This window comes from Sorex fumeus, unplaced genomic scaffold (genome assembly GCF_029834395.1).
Source record: "Sorex fumeus unplaced genomic scaffold, SorFum_2.1 ptg000063l, whole genome shotgun sequence".
Classification (NCBI taxonomy): Eukaryota; Metazoa; Chordata; class Mammalia; order Eulipotyphla; family Soricidae; genus Sorex; species Sorex fumeus.
The window spans coordinates 73,220,795-73,239,644 of record NW_026606120.1 but is presented as its reverse complement, the minus strand read 5'-3'; the positions used below and the strand labels follow the sequence as shown (position 1 = coordinate 73,239,644).

Genomic DNA, 18,850 nt, shown 5'->3' with positions numbered 1-18,850 from the left:
TCCCATATGGTCCCCTGAGCACTGCCAGGAGTAATTCCTGAGTGCAGAACCAGGAGTAACCCCTGAGCATCATCTGGTGTGACCCCCCCCCCAAAAAAAAGAATCATGGTACCAGGGCTGGAGAGATAGCACAGCCAGCAGACAAGGCACTTGCCTTGCATGCATCTTACCTGGATTCAATCCCTGGCAGCCCATATGGTCCCCCAAGTCCTGCGAGGAATGATCCCTGAGCACAAAACCAGGAGTAACTCCCGAGTACCACTGAGTCTGGTATTCCCGAAAAAGAAAGAAAGAAAAGCAGCTTGCTCTTCAAGTCCGTGTTCTCCCTTTAATATGTCTCTTTGCTGGCTTGCTTTTCTCCACTCTGGAGAAGCCTGTGTTCTCTCTTGAGTACCTATTTCCTTGAATAAAAAATAAAAATATTTCTTCAATGGATAAATAAATAATATTTCTTACATAAAAATAGGGTGCACGCGGCCGACCCAGGTTAGATTCCTCTGCCCCTCTTAGAGAGCCCAGCAAGTTACCGAGAGTATCCCGCCTGCATGCAAGGCAAACGCCCTACATGCTGTGCTATTGCAAAGCCTGGCAAGTTACCCATGGCGCATTCAATATGCAAAAAAACAGTAACAAGTCTCACAATGGAGACGTTACTGGTGCCTGCTTGAGCAAATCGATGAACAATGGGACAACAGTGCAGTGCAGTGCAGTGCACTATTAAAAAAAAAAAGAAAGGAAGGAAGGAAGGAGGGAGGGAGAGAGGGAGGGAGGAAGGAAGGGAGGGAGGGAGGGAGGGAGGAAGGAAGGAAGGAAAGAAAGAAAGAAAGAAAGAAAGAAAGAAAGAAAGAAAGGAAAATCATGGGCGAGAGAAATAGCATATCAGGGAGAGCACTTGTCTTGCATGTAGCCAATCTGGGTTTGATTTTCAGCTTCCCATATGGTCCCCCTGAGCACCGCCAGGAGTGAGTCCTGAGTGCACAGTCAGGAGTAACCCTGGAGCATCATTGGGTGTGCCCCCCTACACAGATAAAGAGGGGCTGGAGGGATAGCACAGTGGGTAGGGCGTTTGCCTTGCACGTGGTTGACCCAGGTTCAATTCCCAGCATCCCATATGGTCCCCCGAGCACCAACAGGAAGAATTCCTGAGTGCAGAGACAGGAGTAACCCCTGAACATTGCCAAGTGTGACCCAAAAAGCTAAAAAAAAAAAAGAAAGAAAGAAAAGAAAAGATCAATTTCAATCAATTTCTCCTTCATTTAAAAAGGAGAAAGGGAGGGGCTGGAGCAATAGCACAGCAGGTAGGGCATTTGCCTTGCATGCGGCTGACCAGAGTTCGATTCCCAGAATCCCATATGGTCCCCCAAGTACCGCCAGGAGTAATTCCTGAGTGCATGAGCCAGGAGTAACCCCTGTGCATCGCTGGGTGTGACCCAAAAAGAAAAAAAAAAGGAGAAAGGGAGAATCATTAGGGCTAAGTCCAGAGAGGTGGCACAATTGGGTGAGACATACATACTTTGGGGTCAACCCCTGACATTCCATGATCCCCCAGAAAGTGACCCCCAAACACTGAGCTGGGAGTAGTACCTCTTAAGCATCCCCATGTGTGAACCCCCCAAATTAAAGAATAAATGAATAAATAAATGAATATTTTTATATAATAAAAATGTTTATTTTTTTTTAATTTACTTGCCAGAAACCTAAGACCAAAACCAAGAATCTGAAAAAATAAGTCACTAGGGCTGGGAATACGGCTCAGTAGTAGGGTACTTGTTTTGTTCATGTAAGGCCCTGGGCTCAGTTCCCAGCAACACACACACACACACACACACACACACACACACACACACACACCACAGAAGATTTAGTAATAATAATAAACAATAATATATGTTACCTGTTTAATCTTCTAGTTATTTACATGGCAACTCACTTGATCCTCAGTGGAACCTAAGAGGGTCAGAGAGACAGTGCAGGGATTAAGGTGCTTGTCTTGCACACGGCCAACCCTAGTTTGATCCCAGATATCGTACGGTCCCCTGAACACCTCCAGAAGTGACTCCTTGAGCACAGAGCTAGGAGTGGCCCCTGAGCATCATGAGGTGTGACTCCAAACCGCCTATAACAGAACAGCAAGACCTAGACTATTTGTGCCCTATTTTTGTTTGCTTGTTTTTAGGTCACACCTGCCAGGGCTTAGGGGACCATAAGTGGTGCCAGGGACTGAACCTGAGTCAGTCAGTCACATGCAAGGGAAGCGCCCTACCCACTCTACTATCTCTCTGGCCCTAGTGCCCCTATTTTAATCCCAAACCCCACTTTAACCTGGACTGGTCCAATGACACCAGCTGAAAAAGGAGGACCTTAGCAGACAGCAGGTCTCTGCACTGGTCACGGAGCAGGAAGGGACAGGCCAGTCAGGCGGAAGATCAGGGTCTCTAAAGAAGCTGGATGGTGTGCCCACTCAGATGTGAAGTCGGCGAGTCCCTGGCTCCCGGCCTCCCAGCAGCCACCTCACCACCCACGGCTGCCCACCTGCAGAGCCCTCCGAGATTCTGCCTCCACCTTGTAGCCTCTTGCCCCTTGCTCTGTGCCCCACCTTTAGTGCTCTGAATTGAAGGTAGGGTCGTGCTTCTCCTGCCCTGAAGCCAGAGGCTGCTCCTGCCTGGTCCCTGAGCCACTGCAGCGGGAGATGTCAGCTGAGCCACTGACTCAGACTCATCCAGGAAAGGCTGCAGGCCGGGAAGGAGAGCCAGAGGTCACAGGCTCTGGCCCCTGCCTCCCCACTGGGTCCTCAACTTCTCTGGCTTCCCTGGGGTGCTGGTACCACTACATCCGCTGGGAATTCTTCCCCACATCTCATCTGAATCTCCCAGTCCTCGTGGACAAGCAGAGGGACATGAAGGGAGGAAACTGCTCCCTCTCCAGGCCTCAGGGGAAGCTCAGGCAAGGGAAAGGTATGTGGCTCCCTGCAGAAAGGAGGGAAAGAAGAACCCTGCCTCTGCACAGAAGGGAGGGCTGCAGGACTGTGCTCCCCCAGTGAGATGAGGCTGCCCTATGGCCATTCTGCTGATGAGGGCAGCAAGACTTGGAAAGGTCTCCTTACCTGCCCAAGGTCGCTCCATCAATTACTGAGTACAGGCATTGCTCCGGAAGCTCAATTGGGTTTTGTGTTGTTGTTGTTGTTGTTGTTTTTGGAGGGGTGTTGGGGAGGTGTGGTGGGGGTGGGGGGAGCCTGGGGAGAGGATAAAAAGATGCATCCTCTCAGGAGTTTCCCAAACACAGAAGCCTAAGTCAGCTCCAGCCCAGTAGAGATGGAGGATGCCAATTCCTGGCCTCAGGATGCTCCAAGGACCCCTAAGACTGACTTGCAGGGGGAGTAGGAGGTTGCACTCATCTGGACTGGACAAGGAGGAGGTGGAGGCCAAGCATGAAGAGACTTGGAGACCTGAGTTTGAGGACAGAGCCAGGTTTGAGGAAAGACTTTCAGGAAAGCTTGCACCCAGAAAGGGCCTGTGGGGGTTGTAGGGGAGGGGCCAAGCCCCCCAAGTTTCAACTCTCACCTCTGCCCTTGACCTACCGGTGCCAACAGCTAATAGGTCTCTGCCTCCCACTCAGTGACCTGAAGCTGTACTGGACCACAGCAAGCTTCCTGAAGGCTGAGGATCTTCTTCCCTTCTGACCAGCCCCCGAGGCTGCCCCTACTGCTGCCCTCAGGAAGAAGATCCTGAGACATCCCAGCCCCATCTCAGGCTCACTGTAGAGGAGGCCAGGAGAAAGACTTAGAGCCAGTGGTCTCTCCCTCCACGCTCAAAAAATTCTCTCAATCCCTCAATCTCCCTCCACCTTCCTTCTCTTGGTCAAGATATGAAGTTAGACTTTTTGAGGGTCAGGAGGATCTGGGAGAGCAATAGAACAGCCAGAAGAGCACTTACCTTGCACACAATTGACCCAGGTTCAATCCCTTGCACCCCATATCCCTGAGCTCAACATGAGTGATCCCTGAGCACAGGAGTAAGCCAATGAGCGCTGCTGGGTGTGACCAAAACAAAACAAAACACCATAAGGAGGGGAAGAGAGAGGGAAAGACTTGGGGAAACAGCGGGAAGTGGCGTGTACTAGGAGGGGTACATCTGGACCTGGGAAGCGGAGCCAAGGGTTTATGGAAGAGACCCTGGTTTGATTCCCTGCACTGTGTGGTCCTCTGAGCAGAGTGACCCCTGAGCATTGCTAGAGGTAGCCCCCAGCACCACAGTGTGGTCTCTCAAAAAGGAATAAGAGGCACCCTCAGAGAGCACCCTGAAGCCCCAACACCTCTCCCACCCCTAATCTAGACTTTCGTGGTGGATCCTGGAGACTGTGTGTGTGTGTGTGTGTGTGTGTGGTGTGTCTCACTTCCTGGATCTGTGTTCAGGGTCACTCCTGGTGGACTCAGGGGACCATATTCCAGGGATCAAACCAGGGCAACACGTTCAAGACACGTGCAGTGCCTTAAGCCCTTGTGCTGTCTCAGGCCCAAGGTGCTGGGCACCTTAGGTGGACGTGTCCCTCTTTTCTTCTGAAGCCCAGACTCCCTGTACAGCTCTTTCCCTTCTCAGCTTGAGGCACCCCCTACCTCCTGTCCAAGGCTGTGTGCATTCGGAGACGTCCTCTCCAGGACAGAGCCATCCAAAGGGGCGCGAAGGTCCCCATGCTTCCTCCACCAAAGGCCTTCTCAGTGAGGAAGTCCCAACTTTGATCTTGGCTACCCTGGTGCAGCTCCCATGGGTTTCTCTTTGCCCCAACAACGCGGTCCAGGCTCAAATGAGCTCTGCCTCAATCTTGTAGAGCCCCCCGGGGCGCGCAATGGAAACCCCGATTCCTGGTTTTGCCTGTCAGTTACCCGGAAGCCCCGCCCCCATCCCGGCGAGCCCCCGCAGGCCCCGCCCCTTCGGCCCTCCGAGCCACCGCGGGAGCCAATGGCCGAGCAGCTGATTTGCATAGCGGCGCGGGGGAGCGGCGGAGGGAAGGGGGCGGGCCCAGGCGACCTCCTAAATCAAAGTTGGGCGGCGAGGACTGGGCGGAGGGGCCGCCGGGTGCCGGGCTCGGGCCGGCAGGGGGCGGGGGGTGGGGGGCGGGCGCAGAGCGCGGCGGAGCTGGCCGGACACCGACACCGCCGCCTCCCGCGGCTCATCCCCCGCGCGCCCGCTTCCCTCCTCCCCTGGCCGGGAGCAGCATCCTCTGCGGACCCTCGCACCTCATTCCCGGGGGTCGTCGGGCTCCCGCGGCTCCTCCCCGTCACCCGCCCACCCGGGAACTTTCCCGGCCAGTGCCGGGGAGGAGAGGGGGCTCCTGTGCCTAGGCGGGTTTCTCTTGGGGGTGGGGGCAGTCTCGGAGGAGGGTTTCGGGGTCCCGGAGGGACGCTCGCCACCCCACAACCTTGCCCCCCGCGGGCCAGCCGTCGGATCTCCGCACCCTCTCTGCCCCTGTGTCCCCCACCATGACCGAAATGAGCGAGAAGGAGAACGAACCAGATGACGCGTCCACCCACAGCCCCCCGGGGTCCATCTCTGCCCTCCAGGAAACCAAGGTAACTCGTGGGCGGAGGGGGGCTCATGGCCTGGCCCCCGGCCGGGTGAGCCCTTAGGGCGCGCGCGCGCGTCCTCCTCCCGACGCGGTGGCCACCGTGGTGGGCTCGTGTTGCCCGTGGGCGGGGGGTCACAGTCGCGGGGCTCCGGTGCCTGGGAGGTCACGCTCGCTGGGCGGCCCGGAAGAGTGGGTGGGTGACGAGTGGCCGCCTGGCGCCCCCAGCGCACCCGCACGACACGCCCTTGCGCGCGTGATGGGCCGCCGCGCGGGCGCGACCCTCCGGGGAGCTGGTCCGCGGGCTTTGCTGGGGGGACCCGACGCGGCGGGTGCGGGTGCCGACCGGGGCACGCGCCGTGCGTGCGTGCAGGGCGCACCCTCGCGGCCCCGCCAGGTCGCGATCGCTCTTTGCCTGGCTTCTCCGATTGTGTCTCTACAACCTGTTTGTCTCTGTCGTGTTGTCTCTGCGCGTGTCCCTCCCGGGGTCCCTGGGCTCTGCCAAGTGTCTGAGGCTCCCCGGGAGTCTGTGACCCGCCGCAGTCCTGCATTCCCCCCTCCCGGGCGGGCGAGACCGCGGCCCGGGGGTGCGCAGCTGGCGAGTCCGCGCTCCGGGCTGCGGCAGCACGGGCCATCGGGCCATCGCTGGCGGGGACCGGGGTGGGGGAGCCTGAACTGGAGACTCCAGAGCAGAAAGACCAGCGGCCCCACCCCGGGAGCAGGACGGGCGGGAAAGAAGAAAAAAAAGAGAGAGAAAAGTCATCATAATTAATGAATGTCATAATTAACCCTAATTATGTATGATTGTTACTCCTGCGGGAGTCGCAATGAATAAATTATTCCCCGGTGAAGGCAGGAGGAGTCAGACTCCGCGTGCTGCAGCGCTGGTAGGAGGCCTGGGCTCACCCTCAACCTCTGGGCTCCCTACTCGGACACCCCCCACCCCAGTTCTAGGTACTGGCTGCCGACCCTCTGGAAATTTGCCTGGAAGCATCTGACCAAGTGGGCCTGGGCCAGGACAGTGAAAAGGGGGCTGAATCTAGAGCTCCCTGAGCGTTCCCCAGCCTCCCCACCCCGCAGACCCCCTCCTCTCTCCTGAAACCATGGTGCTTTGTTCAGAGGGGAGCACCAGGAATGGGGCGGGGGTCTCTGATTCCCCCTGGTAGCTCTAACTCGGTTTTACACTATCCAGAGCCCATAATTCCACTTCAGTCTGCTTTAACCCCTCCTATAGTCCCCCATCAGAGTTCATTCAAGGTCAAGGTCATCTAGGGAGTGATGACTAGGGCTAGGGTGGGGTCCAGCTAAGGCACCCCAGGTAGCTCCACATCTCTAAATCAGAGGGACTTGGTGCACTGTCCAGTCACACCTGACTTTCTCTTGTTGCCTTTTAGGATAGTGTGCACTCTGGGGACACAGAGTTAAGACCCCCCTGAGATATCCCCAACCACACCACACCCCCAATCCAAGTGTGGGATGGAAGGATGCTGCTTGGAATCTTCAGAACAGCTTCTTCCAAAACGGGGGCCTGGGAGCGGAACCCCAGCTGTGCTCCCTTGACCCTGCTCTCAATGCTCGCTGGAGGGCTATCCACTCATCCCCCAGCGCTCGCTTCCCAGAAGCCAGGGGGCTTCCCACACCCGGGCTGGCTGCTGGGCTCTGCCCCCTCCTTGGCTGGCAGCTGCAGGAGACTGGAGGTGCTGCCTCAGCAAACCACAGAGCTGGCTCAGCTGCGGGGAGGGGAGGGGGTCAATGCAGCTTGCCCTGCCTACCACCCCCCCAGACCCTCCAGTGCTAGCCCTGCTGCATGGAACCTAGAAAACCCAGAACAGGGGAGCAGGGGAGCTGGGTACCCACTGAGGGATCCGGGGGGGGCCCTCTGTGCAGCCAGAAGGTCACTTACGGCTGTACCCCGGCCCCCTCCCCTCTACTTCTCCTTTGAGTGAGGGGCTGAGAATTCAACCTGCTGGCTTCCTTCCACCAGCACCATTTTGACCTGTCCCAGCAACGCTCATCTGCAGACTGTCAGGGTGAGGAAGAACTTTGCCAAATCAGATCAAGGTTGTGCTGGAAAGGGGGTGCTGATGTTAATCAAGGGGTGAAGCCAACATTCCCAATTTTTCATCAGCATCTGGGGCTCCAGGGCATTTCTTGCCAGCCCTGCTATCCTATCCTGCAATGGGGTGTCATACCAGTCACACTATGACTGCCCCCCTCCTGCCAGCATTGCCTTCTCAGATTCCCACCCTGTCCCCCATTTCTGGCCTGCCATTCCCCCCCCACTTTGGTGCCATCCTTGGGAGGACCCTGCCATGCCAGCTCTGCCATCTGAGTCAGCTCCTGCCACCACCCACCACCAGCTGCCGACTGTCCTTTCCGGAGCTGGCGGGAAGTGAGGGAAAGAAGTGAGCGACCAGGCCTGGGGTGGGGGCACTCAGGAGCTGGCCAGACAAGCCCCTGCAATGGGGGGAAGGAAAAGGGGTTGGGGGGCAGCTGGACAGAATACATAACAATTTGGTCCCCATGTCAGAGAAGGGGCCCAGAAGAGAGGGCCCAAATGATAACTAGGAGGGATGGGGCTAGGTCCTCCCTGGAATGAGAGATTTGAGAAGTGGACCCACCTGCCAGGATAGATTCAGCTAAAGTGAGGTTGGACCTGAGCCAGGCCAATGTCTCTGGGGGGCAGGCATTGCGCTATCTGGCAGAGGTGCCCTGGCCATGGCCCTTGTTTTCTGCCTGCCACCCAAGGTGGGTGCCGTTCATTCTTGCTCCTCCACTCTCTGGGGACCTGCTGGGCCCACGGCTCAAGCTAGCAGAGCTGAGCTGGGGCTGCCCCGGGGCTGCGGAACATTCTGTTCCAGAGGCTTCTGGTACCCTCCAAGTTGGTGCTTGGCCCTGAGGCCACGGGGAACCAGGAAAGGGCACAGACTGAAGAAGGAGGCTTGAAATCAGTGATGAGGATGGCTGTGATCGTGGTGGCCTTGTGAAGGGACGTGGTGATGTCTTCACCTGCTGGAAGAGCTGGTGGGTCCCAGAGGGAGGAGCTTTTTCTGGAAGAACATGCACTAATACGCAAAAATCGGAGGGAGCACATTTCTAAATAGGGAAGCACTGCCCGGGAGTGCAGCTGCCCAGAGATGGAGCGACTGTCCCCAGGGACGGGCGCTTCGGGTGGAAAGAGGTGTCTAGCCGTCACAGAACCTGACTGTCAGGAGGGCGTGTGGCTGGAGCATCCCGTCTGGTCCTAAATTTCTCTCTGGACCTGGGAGACAAATCCACAAACAACGTAGGGACCCTGCCAGGGCCGAGGATGGCTCCTAGCTTTCTGAGTCCAACAGCCAAGGCCACTGGCACTGCCACGTACCAGCTGAGGATTCGTGCTGATTCCCCTCCCCCACCTCCCCGTGAGCCTGACTGCCTCCTGGGCAATCACGGTCCTGCCAGGATTGAGATGCTTTTTAGTTCGGACACACTGGTTCCACTCCAGTGTTCTGGCAACTACCACCCCTTGTTGTATTCATGTGTTTCTGTTTTAGGGCTCTGTGGCTCTGTGGCTCTGTGGTCCTGTGGTTCTGGGTTCAATCCCAGGCTTGGCAAAACAAACAAAAACACAAAATAAGAATAAAGTTTATGCTCATAGTTGGTTTTTTTGGATCACACCCATGGTGCTTGGGGCTGCTCCCAGGCGTGGTGCTCACTCCAAAGGCCCACCTCAGAGCTCCCATTCACAAAGCGTGTAAGCATGTGCTCCAGCCTTTTGAGCTGTTTCACTCTCTTTCTTTCATTATTTAAAAGAGGCATATCCCTGGCCCCGTTCTTGGTTTCGTTTGGGGACTTGTGACAATGCTCAGGGCTTCTTCCCAGCTCTGAACCCCAGGATCGCTCCTGGCAGAACTCAGGGGACTGCAATGGGTATTGGAGATCAAACCAGAATTGTCTGTATACAAGGCAAGCACCCCCTCCCCCCCACTTCCCGACTGTACTATCTCCTTGACTTCTGTTTATTTTCACGGTGCCAGAAACTGAACCCTGGGCCTCACCCATGCAAGGCAAGTGCTCTACAGCTGAACCTCATCCTCACCTTAATACTTGTCATTTTTGCTTTTTAATAAAGCATTTTTGCTTTTTTTGGTTGGTTTATTTGCTTTTAGGACCACACCAGGTGGTACTCAGGGCTTACTCTTAGTTCAGTCCTCAAGGATCACTCCTGGTGGGGCTCAAGAGTCACACAGGGTGTAGGAGACCAAACTCAGGTCAGCTGCATATGAGACAAATGCTCTACCTGCTGTTCTATCTTTTTTGGGGGGGTCACACCCGGCGATGCACAAGGGTTACTCCTGGATCATGCACTCAGGAATTACAGTGCATGAGCAGTAATTGCAGTGCATGGCAGTGCTCGGGGGACCATATGGGGTACTGGGAATTGAACCCGGGTCAGCCATGTGCAGGGCAAACGCCTTACCTGCTGTGCTATCGCTCCAGTTCCCTGCTGTTCTATCTCTTCAGTCTTCTATCATTGCTTTTGTTTTGTTTTGTTTTTAGTTTGGTGTCATACCCGGCAATGCTCTGGGGTTCTCCCAGCTCTGCATTCAGGAATTACTTCTGTCGGTTCTCAGTGGACCATATGAGATGAACCCAGGGGACTGAACCCAGGTCAACCACGTGCAAGGCAACAGCCCTATCAACTGTACTATCACTCTATTTTTGCTTTTTGAAACCAGAGACTATGTTGCTTAGAGAGCATTCGAACTGCCTTCTTTCTCTCAGATATGGGGAAACTGAGACTGAGACAGGAAATGATGTTCCTTCAAGCAGCAGCCTCCTTTTGTCCATACCCCGACAAGGGACCAGTATCCTCTGTGCGCTCGGCACCAGACCTGTATTTTGCTCACCTTTCTGGCTAGATCAGAGCCCTCAGATCTTCATTCAGTCCCTAGAGCACATTCGGGTTCTAATTAATTGTCCCCCTGGCCATCTGGGGGCCTTGCCTCTCACACACACAGACACCCACAGTGCTGCCCAGTAAGCTGGATTTGGAAGGAGCTGGGCTACTCTCTGTGCCAGGCAGCCCAGGGCTCTGGCCTCCCAGCTGGCACACCAGAGTCTGCCTGGTGCCCAAACATCTCCCCCTCTCTGCTGCCCCTCCAGCCTGCTGCCTGCTGGTCTCCCTGAGGGCTGAAGGGGCCACCACTCTATTTACTTGGCAGGCTGGCGGTCCAGCATGCCAGCTGGGAACACAGGCCAAGTCTCTGCCTGAAGCCAGGCCTTTGGTTCCCTTTATCCATCACTGGTCAAAAGGGTCCAAGGGTGGGGGGCAAGAAAGAACCTTTCAACGGGAGAGGAAAGGGGCAAGGGTCTGAAGAGCCAGCAAGGAACTCAGGGTGAGAGCATTTGCCTCGTGTCTGTGAGACCCTGAGTTTGGTTCCTGGCACTGCAACAACAACAAAATATAATAAAAATAGCGGCCAAGGATTTGGGGAAAAGAAGTTTCCCGCCCTCACTGGGGACTGAGCAATAGATGCGATACATCAGGGGACCAGAATTCATGGGGCTTGAGAAGTTCTGGATTCCAGCCGTTCCCTTGTCTTGGGCTCAGCAAACATCCCCAAAGCACCCGCTCTGGGACTCTGCCCCCAGGGACTGGAAGCCACTGTCCCTGCCCTGGAGGGGTGTGGGGTGTGGGGGGGACTAACTGTCTTCTGAGGGGCCTTGATTGGCTTGGCCACCCCAGGGTCAGTGGCTCCTCTCAGGAGGGAGGGTAGAAAGAAGAGAGAGGACAAGCACATCTGCGGGCAGTTCAGAGGCAAGAGCCTGTGGCCTTGTGGGTCAGTGTTCACCTCCCAGCAGGTGGTGGGAAAGAAGGGCAGGCTGGATTTGGGGTGCTGGGCCAGAACAGGGGCAGGGCTGGGATGATAAGGAGATAATTCCAGGCATGTGCTGGAGAGATTTGAATTTTGTGTTTTGTTATATTTCTCGTTTGGGAGGCCACACCCAGAAATGCTGGGGAGGTCAGCTGCTTCTGACTCTGTGCTCAGGGTCACTCCCAGTAGTACCTAAGGGTTCAGGCAGTGTTGAAGATGGAACCCTGGACTCCCTCAGTCAGTTATCTTTCTGGCCCTGGAGAGATTTTGATAGGGGGAATATCAGGGGGCCCTGAAGCCACTCCCAGCAGTACTTACCCTTACCTGCCTATGCCAGCCTGACATTCAGTGCCTGGGTGCAGTGGTGCTGGGGACTGGTACAGAGGCCGCACCAGGCAGTGCTTATTGGATCATGCCATACTAGGAATATCATGTGACTTATCAGCCTCGTGCAAGGCCAACACCCTCCCCACTGTACTGCTCTGACCCCTAGAGCTTTGCTTTGCATGTGTGAAACTCCTGACTTGATCCCTGTCATTAAAAAAAAAGGGGGGGTACTGGAGCAATAGCTCAGCAGGTAGGGCATTTGCCTTGCAAGCGGCCGACCCGGATTTGATTCCCAGCATCTCATATGGTCCTCTGAGCACTGCCAGGGGTAATTCCTTCGTGCAGAACCAGGAATAACCCCTGTGCATCACCTGGTGTGACCCAAAAAGCAAAAACAAACAAACAAAAAAACAAAGTTTTGAAAAACTGGAAAAGCTGGCAGCATTCGGTTAGCATATGAATGAGCCCCTCCTAGAGGAGACCAGGAGCTACTCCTGGACATCTAGTTTGCCACGGTCCCCACCACTCCTAACTGTGCCTGTCTAACCAGAACTAAACTCAGGAAAGCTGACTGCCTGGCCCCTAGACTGGTCGCTGGACTGAGGCCCCCCTTCTGGAACTTGATTGCTACTTTTTTTATACTTCTCTCCCCTGTAGCCCTTAGTCCACTCATGGCCACTGACCAGCCGGCAGTCCCTCACAGCCCCTCTTCCTCACTTAGCTCCAGCGGTTCAAGCGGTCCCTGTCCCTCAGGACCATCCTCCGGAGCAAGAGTGTGGAGAACTTCTTCCTTCGCTCGGGCTCGGAGCTCAAGTGCCCCACCGAGGTGCTGCTGACGCCCCCCACCCCGTTACCCCCACCCTCCCCACCCACCGCATCCACAGACAGGGGCCTATCCACCCCGGCACCCTCCCCTTGCCCAGTACCCCGCCCCCTGGCACCGCTCAAACCCCTGAGGCTGCACAGCTTCCAGGAATACGTCTTCAAGCGTGCCAGCCCCTGTGAGCTGTGCCACCAGCTCGTCGTGGGTAGGTGCCTGGGCCCTGAGCTGGACAGGGTGGACGTTGGGGTGGGGGGAGTTTGGGGAGCGGGCCTCAACCTGTGCCCCTCCTCCTGAGTGGAGAAATGTGCCTGGAAGGGTTGGAGGAGGGTTTGGGGGTCGATGATGTGGATCCCAAAAATCCCGAGCTTCGGTGCCAGCTCATGCCCCAAAGTGTGCTGGGTAGACACTAGACCTAGAGATTGGCCTGAGGGTGACCCACGCTCTGCCACTGTCCCCAGTCCTAGCACAGCCTCCTTTGCTCCTCCCCATGGGCGCATCCTCCCTTGGCAAACCCGGTTCCCCCTAGGCAACTCCAAGCAGGGCCTGCGCTGTAAGACATGCAAAGTCAGTGTCCACCTCTGGTGCTCTGAGGAGCTCTCGCACCAGCAATGCCCAGGCAAGACGGTGAGTGCTGAGTGGGGAGAGCTCACTGAGTGGCCCCAGGACCACCATCTCGGGGAGCACCATGCTCTGGTGGGCTGTGACCACTCCCTTTCTCTCCATCCTTCCTGCCACAGTCCACCTCCTTTCGCCGCAACTTCAGTTCCCCACTCCTGGTGCACGAGCCACTGCCAGCGTGTGCCACCAGCAAAGAGTCACCACCCACGGGTGAGTGTCCCTTCCTCCGCCCCAGGTCCCTGATCCTCCTGGGCTAGGATAAGAAACCCACATGCCCTTCGAACAAGAAATGAGGTACAGATTCCAGGCCCCACTGGATGCTTCTGTCTCAGTAGAGAGTTTTGTTCTTTCAGTCATCCACTTATTCATTCCACAAGCACTTTATTAAGCACCTCCTAAGTGCCAGGCAATGCTAGACATGGGAGATAGCATGGAAGAAGGTGGAATGCATGGGCTGGTAAGGGAAATGAGAGAGGAGCAGATAACAGATAAATTCATCCTCCATCACCGAGGCGGGGGTGCCTCACAGAGAGGGGATAGAGGAGAAGCAGCACCCTCCAACACCCAGAGCCGCCAGCCAAGGTTTTCCAGAGACAGGAACAAAATATGTGGGCAGGGGTGGCAAGGCGAGAATGGGGAGGGAGTTCAAGAGAAGGTGGCAAGGCTGGGGCTGCAGGAGACAGCCAGTGAGGAGCTGTGCTATGAGGGGGAGCAGGGGGCAAGGGGAGCGAGCAAAGCCTTGGGGCCCAGTCTGGCCTTTGCTTTTATTTATTTGGGGGCCACACCTGTCAGTGCTCAGGACTTAGTCCTGCCTCTGTGCTCAGGGATTACTCCTGGGGGTGCTCTGGGGGATCATACGGGGTGACAGGGATTGAACCTGGATCAATGCATGCAAGGCAAGCACTCTCCCCATTGTACTATTGCTCTAGGCCTTTTTCTCTTTTAAAATATTTGGCTGGTGCAGTTAAGGCACTCGACTTGCACACAGTTCAACCTCTGGTACCCCATATTGGTCCCCTGAGCCCCACTAGGAATGATCCCTGAGCACAGAGTCACACAGCTCTAGGCACTGTTGGATGTTGCCTCCCAACTTACTATTTTTTATTTTTTTTTTTTGCGGTGGGGGGGTGTTGAACCTGGGTCAGTTCTGTGCAAGGCCTCACCTGCTGTACTCTGGCTTTGTTCTTTGGACTTTACTCTGAGAGTATCTGGCTGCCCAGGGGGATGAGAGGAGCTGGAGTGGAAGAAGATAGCTGTCTTGGTTGCTCAGAGAGTTTGGTAGCTCAGACTGGGCTAGTCACTAGAGATAAAGGGAAGTGGGCAGGTTCTAGAAACTGTTTTTGAGGTAGACTAGGTGATGGAGTGATTGAGGAGAATGGGAAAGGGAGGGCTGAAGGTTGATGGGGGCCCTGAGTGATTGCTGGAACACAGACTTTTCATGCTGGAGGCTGGGGTTCAATCCCTGGCACCCCAGGATCCCTTGAGCTTTGCTAGAGGGCCCCAAGCATTGTGCTGGGAGTAGCTACCAAACCCACGTGTACTTCCCTCCACCAAAAAGCGTCTAATCTAGAGTAACTCTCGCGGGGCTGAGGGGCAGCAGGCTAAGGGGAGATACAGCACTCAAGCCTGGACCGGCATCCTGAGCTGGGGCGGTCCTGTTGGACGCCAGGCTCAGATCGGGCTTTAGGGAAGAGCGAGGCAGGCAAGCAGCTCTCTGGTCCGGACCTGAGCGGAGGTGCCCGCCCCGGTGCCTGTTCGGCAGGGGCCAGCGGGAAGGTGGATCCCGTCTACGAGACGCTGCGCTACGGCACCTCCTTGGCCCTGATGAACCGCTCCAGCTTCAGCAGCACCTCTGAGTCCCCAACAAGGAGCCTGGTAGGCGGGGCAGCGGGGAGGGACGGGGCTCCTTGAGGGGCGTGGTCGGGACTGACCACGCCCCCGGCCCCCAGAGCGAGCGGGATGAGCTGACAGAGGACGGCGAAGGCAGCATCCGCAGCTCAGAAGACGGCCCTGGGGACAGCGGTGAGTGGGGAGGGCCAGAGCGGGCCCGGGACCCAGATCTGGGCCCGCTCCTGCTGCCTCTCACCCGCCCTGACCTGTCCAGTGTTCGCAGCCCCTGCGGAGAGCGAAGGGTCAGGCCCAGAGGAGAGGAGCCCTGGGCAGCAGGTGAGGCTGTGCGTGCGGGCGTCGGGGGGAGGGGGCGTGGCCTCTCCCAGGTGCAGATGGGGGTGTCCTGGAGAGTTTGGGGTGCACCCAACGTCCGGCCACAAGCCCACTCCTGCTCGCCGAGGAACAGTGGCTCCAGGCTGCAGCTGGTCTCACCGTCCCTCACGGGTGCCCCAGTGCCCAGCACCCCGGGGAGGGTGCGCGCAGCAGGCGGCAGGGCCATTGTCAGGGACAATGGATAGTGCTCCAGCAATCACTCAGGGCCCCCGTCCCCACTGGACACAGGACAGGAGGATGACAGATAGCGTGAGGGCGTGGGGTGCTCCCCCTACTCACCCAGAGCTTCCCCACAGGCCCCCAAACCCGCCGTGCGGAAGGATGTGGGGCCCATGTACTCCTACGTGGCCATCTACAAGTTCCTGCCTCAGGAGAACAACGATCTGGCTCTGCAGTGAGTCCCCAGCCCACCGCAGGGCTAGTCCTCCCAGCCCCCGGAGCTCTTCCTCACTGCTCACTTCCGGCTAAGAGCCCCCCAGAGTGGCCGCTGATGTGTGTGCCCGGCCCTGTCCAGGCCCTGTGTTGGAGGGCGTTCTTCCCAGCTAAGGGGGCGCGCGGGGCAGCAGGACGCAGAGGACGGGTCCCTCCTGCCCGTTGTGCTGCCCAGCTCTGTCCTCCCCAGGCCTGGAGACCGGATCATGCTGGTGGACGACTCTAACGAGGACTGGTGGAAGGTGACTAGGTGGGGGGCAGTGGGAGCACCCTGGTAGCCACCTTAGCAGCCCTCGTCCTCCGGCCCTTTGCCCTGTCAAGTTCTGGACCCTCCCTTTCAGCTCGCTCCCCGCCGCAGCCGTGTCCCTCTGCCCACCTCGTGCCCTCCCCAGCCAGAAGAACCACTGAGAGCCCGGCATCTGGAGGGCAACTGGAGGACAGTGGCTCTGAGGGGGGACTGGGTCTAGAGAAAGCCGAGGAGGAAGGGGGGAGCGGTGCTCACTGCCAGCCTCGTCCCCAGGGCAAGATTGGCGACCGGGTTGGCTTCTTCCCAGCCAATTTTGTGCAGCGAGTGAGGCCAGGTGAGAGTGTTTGGCGCTGCTGCCAACCCTTCTCCGGGAACAAGGAGCAGGGCTACATGAGCCTGAAGGAGAACCAGGTGAGCTGGAGAGGGGGACCAGCTGGCGGAGGGCGGGCCCTGAGGGCAGGAGGGGCGGGCCCTGAAGAAGGGGCGGGCCCTGAGAAGGGGGAGGGTCCTGAGGAGGGGCGGGCCCTCAGGTGGGCGGGTCTTGAGGAGGGGCCGTCCTGAGGAAGTGGAGGGTACCAAGGAGGGGGAGGGCCCTGAGGAGGGGCGGGCCCTGCTGAGAAGGGGCAGGCCCTGAGAAGGGGGAAGCGCCCTGAGGGGGCGGGTCCTGAGGAGGGGCGGGCCTTGCTGAGAAGGGGGCGGGCCCTGAGGAGGGGAGGGTCCTGAGGAGGGGAGGAACCTGAGGCCGGGAGGGGGCGGGTCCTAAAGAAGGGGCGGGCCCTGAGAAGGGAGAGGGCCCGGAGGAGGGCGGGTCTTGAGGGGCCGTCCTGAGAAAGTGGAGGGTACCAAGGAGGGGGAGGGCCCTGAGGAGGGGGCGGGTCCTGAAAAAGGGACGGGCCCTGAGAAGGGGGAGAGTCCTGAGGAGGGGAGGGCCCTGAGGAGGGGAGGGTCCTGAGGAGGGGAGGTCCCTGAGGAGGGGGCAGGCCCTGCGGAGGGGGCGGACCCTGAGGAGGGGAGGGACCTGCGGAGGGGAGGGGGCGGGTCCTGAAGAAGGGGCGGGCCCTGAGAAGGGGGAGGGCCCTGAGGAGGGGGCGGGTCCTGAGGAGGGAAGGACCCTGAGGAGGGGGAGGGTCCTGAAGAGGGGAGGGCCCTGAGGAGGGGAGGGCCCTGAGGAGGGGCGGTCCCTGAGGAGGGGGCGGATCCTGAGGAGGGGGCGGGCCCTGAGGAGGGGGAGGGCCCGGAGGAGGGGGAGGGCCCAGAGGAGGTTGGGTCTTGAGAAGGGGGCTGTCCTGAAGAAGTGGAAGGAACCAAGGAAGGGGAAGAGCGGGTCCTGAGGAGCCGGGAAGGAGAGGGCGGATCCTGAGGAGGGTCTTCTCAAGAAGGGGAGGGTCTTGAGGTGGGGCGGGTCCTGAGGGCGGAGGGCAGGCCCTGAGGCGGGGAGGGCCCCCGAAGAGGAGGGGAATAGGGAGGGTCTGAAGAAAGAGAAGGTCCTGAGGAGGGGGGTCCTGAGATGGGACAGGGTCCTGAAAAGGGGGAAGGACTGGGGGAGCTTGCTGGGGGAGAAAGTTGGGGGCGTGTGAAAAAGCAGGGGCAAGGCAGGGCCCTCCTGCCATCTGCTGGGAAATTGGGTGTCCTACAGAGGAAGGGGCTTATTGCCTTAGAGAGGGGTCTTGGAGAAAGGAGGGACAGTGGAGTAGGAGCCTCGAGGCTCGTTTCAGGACCCTGGAAATGGAGATGTTCGAGGGCCATGAGTCGGGTTCACAAAGCCGGAACTGTCGCGTTTCCGGCCCTCAGAGGCTCAGTCCTAAGCTGGCTCTGTCTAGTTGCAAGCTTGGGCAAGGCCTTTGACCTGTTCCCTCCTCTGTGCTGAGGGGCCGTGGCCCGGGGCCTGCTAGTGCTCCCTCTAGCTGCTGTACTTGTGCCCTCAGCCCTGGTTCCTGGCCTCCTCCCCCTGGTGGGCCCCTGGCACCCCCGCGGGACAGCTGGACTGGCCTCAGTGCGTGTCTCTGCACAGATCTGTGTAGGCGTGGGCAGGAGCAAGGACGCTGATGGCTTCATTCGCGTGAGCAGTGGCAAGAAGCGGGGCCTGGTGCCAGCCGACGCCCTGACAGAGATCTGAGAGAAGCCCAGGGAGGCCAGATGCCCTTCCTGCACATCCCAGCCTCGCTCCTGGCCCTGACAGGGGGTCCTGGCTCCCCCATCTGCGTCTCATCTAGGGAGTTCACCTGGCCTGGGGCCTTCTCCTGCAGGAAGGTTTTATTTTGGGGGGGTTACTCCTCTGGGAATTGGGGGAGGAGAAAATGGGAGGGAGTGGGAAAGCTCCAGGGAGACCCCACAGGGCTCAGGGACCCCCGCCCAGTGGCCATTCCAAGTCCAGCCCTGGGGGGTGTTCAAGGGACACCCCCATTGCTGCTTCCGAGAGTCTTCCTGTGCCCCTTGCATGTGCCCACCTGTCCCCACAGAACCCCTGCTTGGGTCTATGTGTGTGACCCGTGGCTGACCTCGGGGGCATGGGGTCTCTCTGGACAGGACAGCACCTGCGGGGGGGGGGGTGGGGGGTGGGGGGGCGGGGGCGCTACTCAGCCCTCCCAGCCATCAATTCTCAGGAAAGTTCTGTGGGACCCGCTCCCATTACTTGAAACCTGGGCAGACGGGGTGGGGCTCACCGCGACTGGCCCTTCATGAGGACCAGTCCTCCTGGTCGATGGCAGAAGGACACCCAAGAGCGGTCCCCACAGAGAGCACAAAACCGACCCATGCTCG

General features: G+C 58.2%; 1 protein-coding gene across 2 annotated transcripts; it reads left to right on the top strand.

Annotated features, from left to right (window-relative positions):
* The first annotated feature begins 5,037 nt into the window (after positions 1 to 5,037).
* On the top strand, positions 5,038 to 18,639 carry STAC2 (SH3 and cysteine rich domain 2). 2 transcript variants are annotated; one of them, XM_056128038.1, is made up of 12 exons: positions 5,038 to 5,566; positions 12,469 to 12,573; positions 12,721 to 12,775; positions 13,097 to 13,194; positions 13,308 to 13,398; positions 14,951 to 15,063; positions 15,138 to 15,210; positions 15,293 to 15,354; positions 15,708 to 15,805; positions 16,034 to 16,085; positions 16,364 to 16,501; positions 18,102 to 18,639. In XM_056128038.1, exons 1-12 carry the CDS (start codon positions 5,477 to 5,479, stop codon positions 18,204 to 18,206), a joined length of 1,080 nt encoding a protein of 359 aa, XP_055984013.1. In that variant the 5' UTR covers positions 5,038 to 5,476; the 3' UTR covers positions 18,207 to 18,639. The 2 variants fall into 2 exon arrangements, with proteins under 2 accessions (XP_055984013.1, XP_055984012.1); XM_056128037.1 differs by having other exon boundaries at positions 12,469 to 12,775.
* Positions 18,640 to 18,850: the final 211 nt, after the last annotated feature.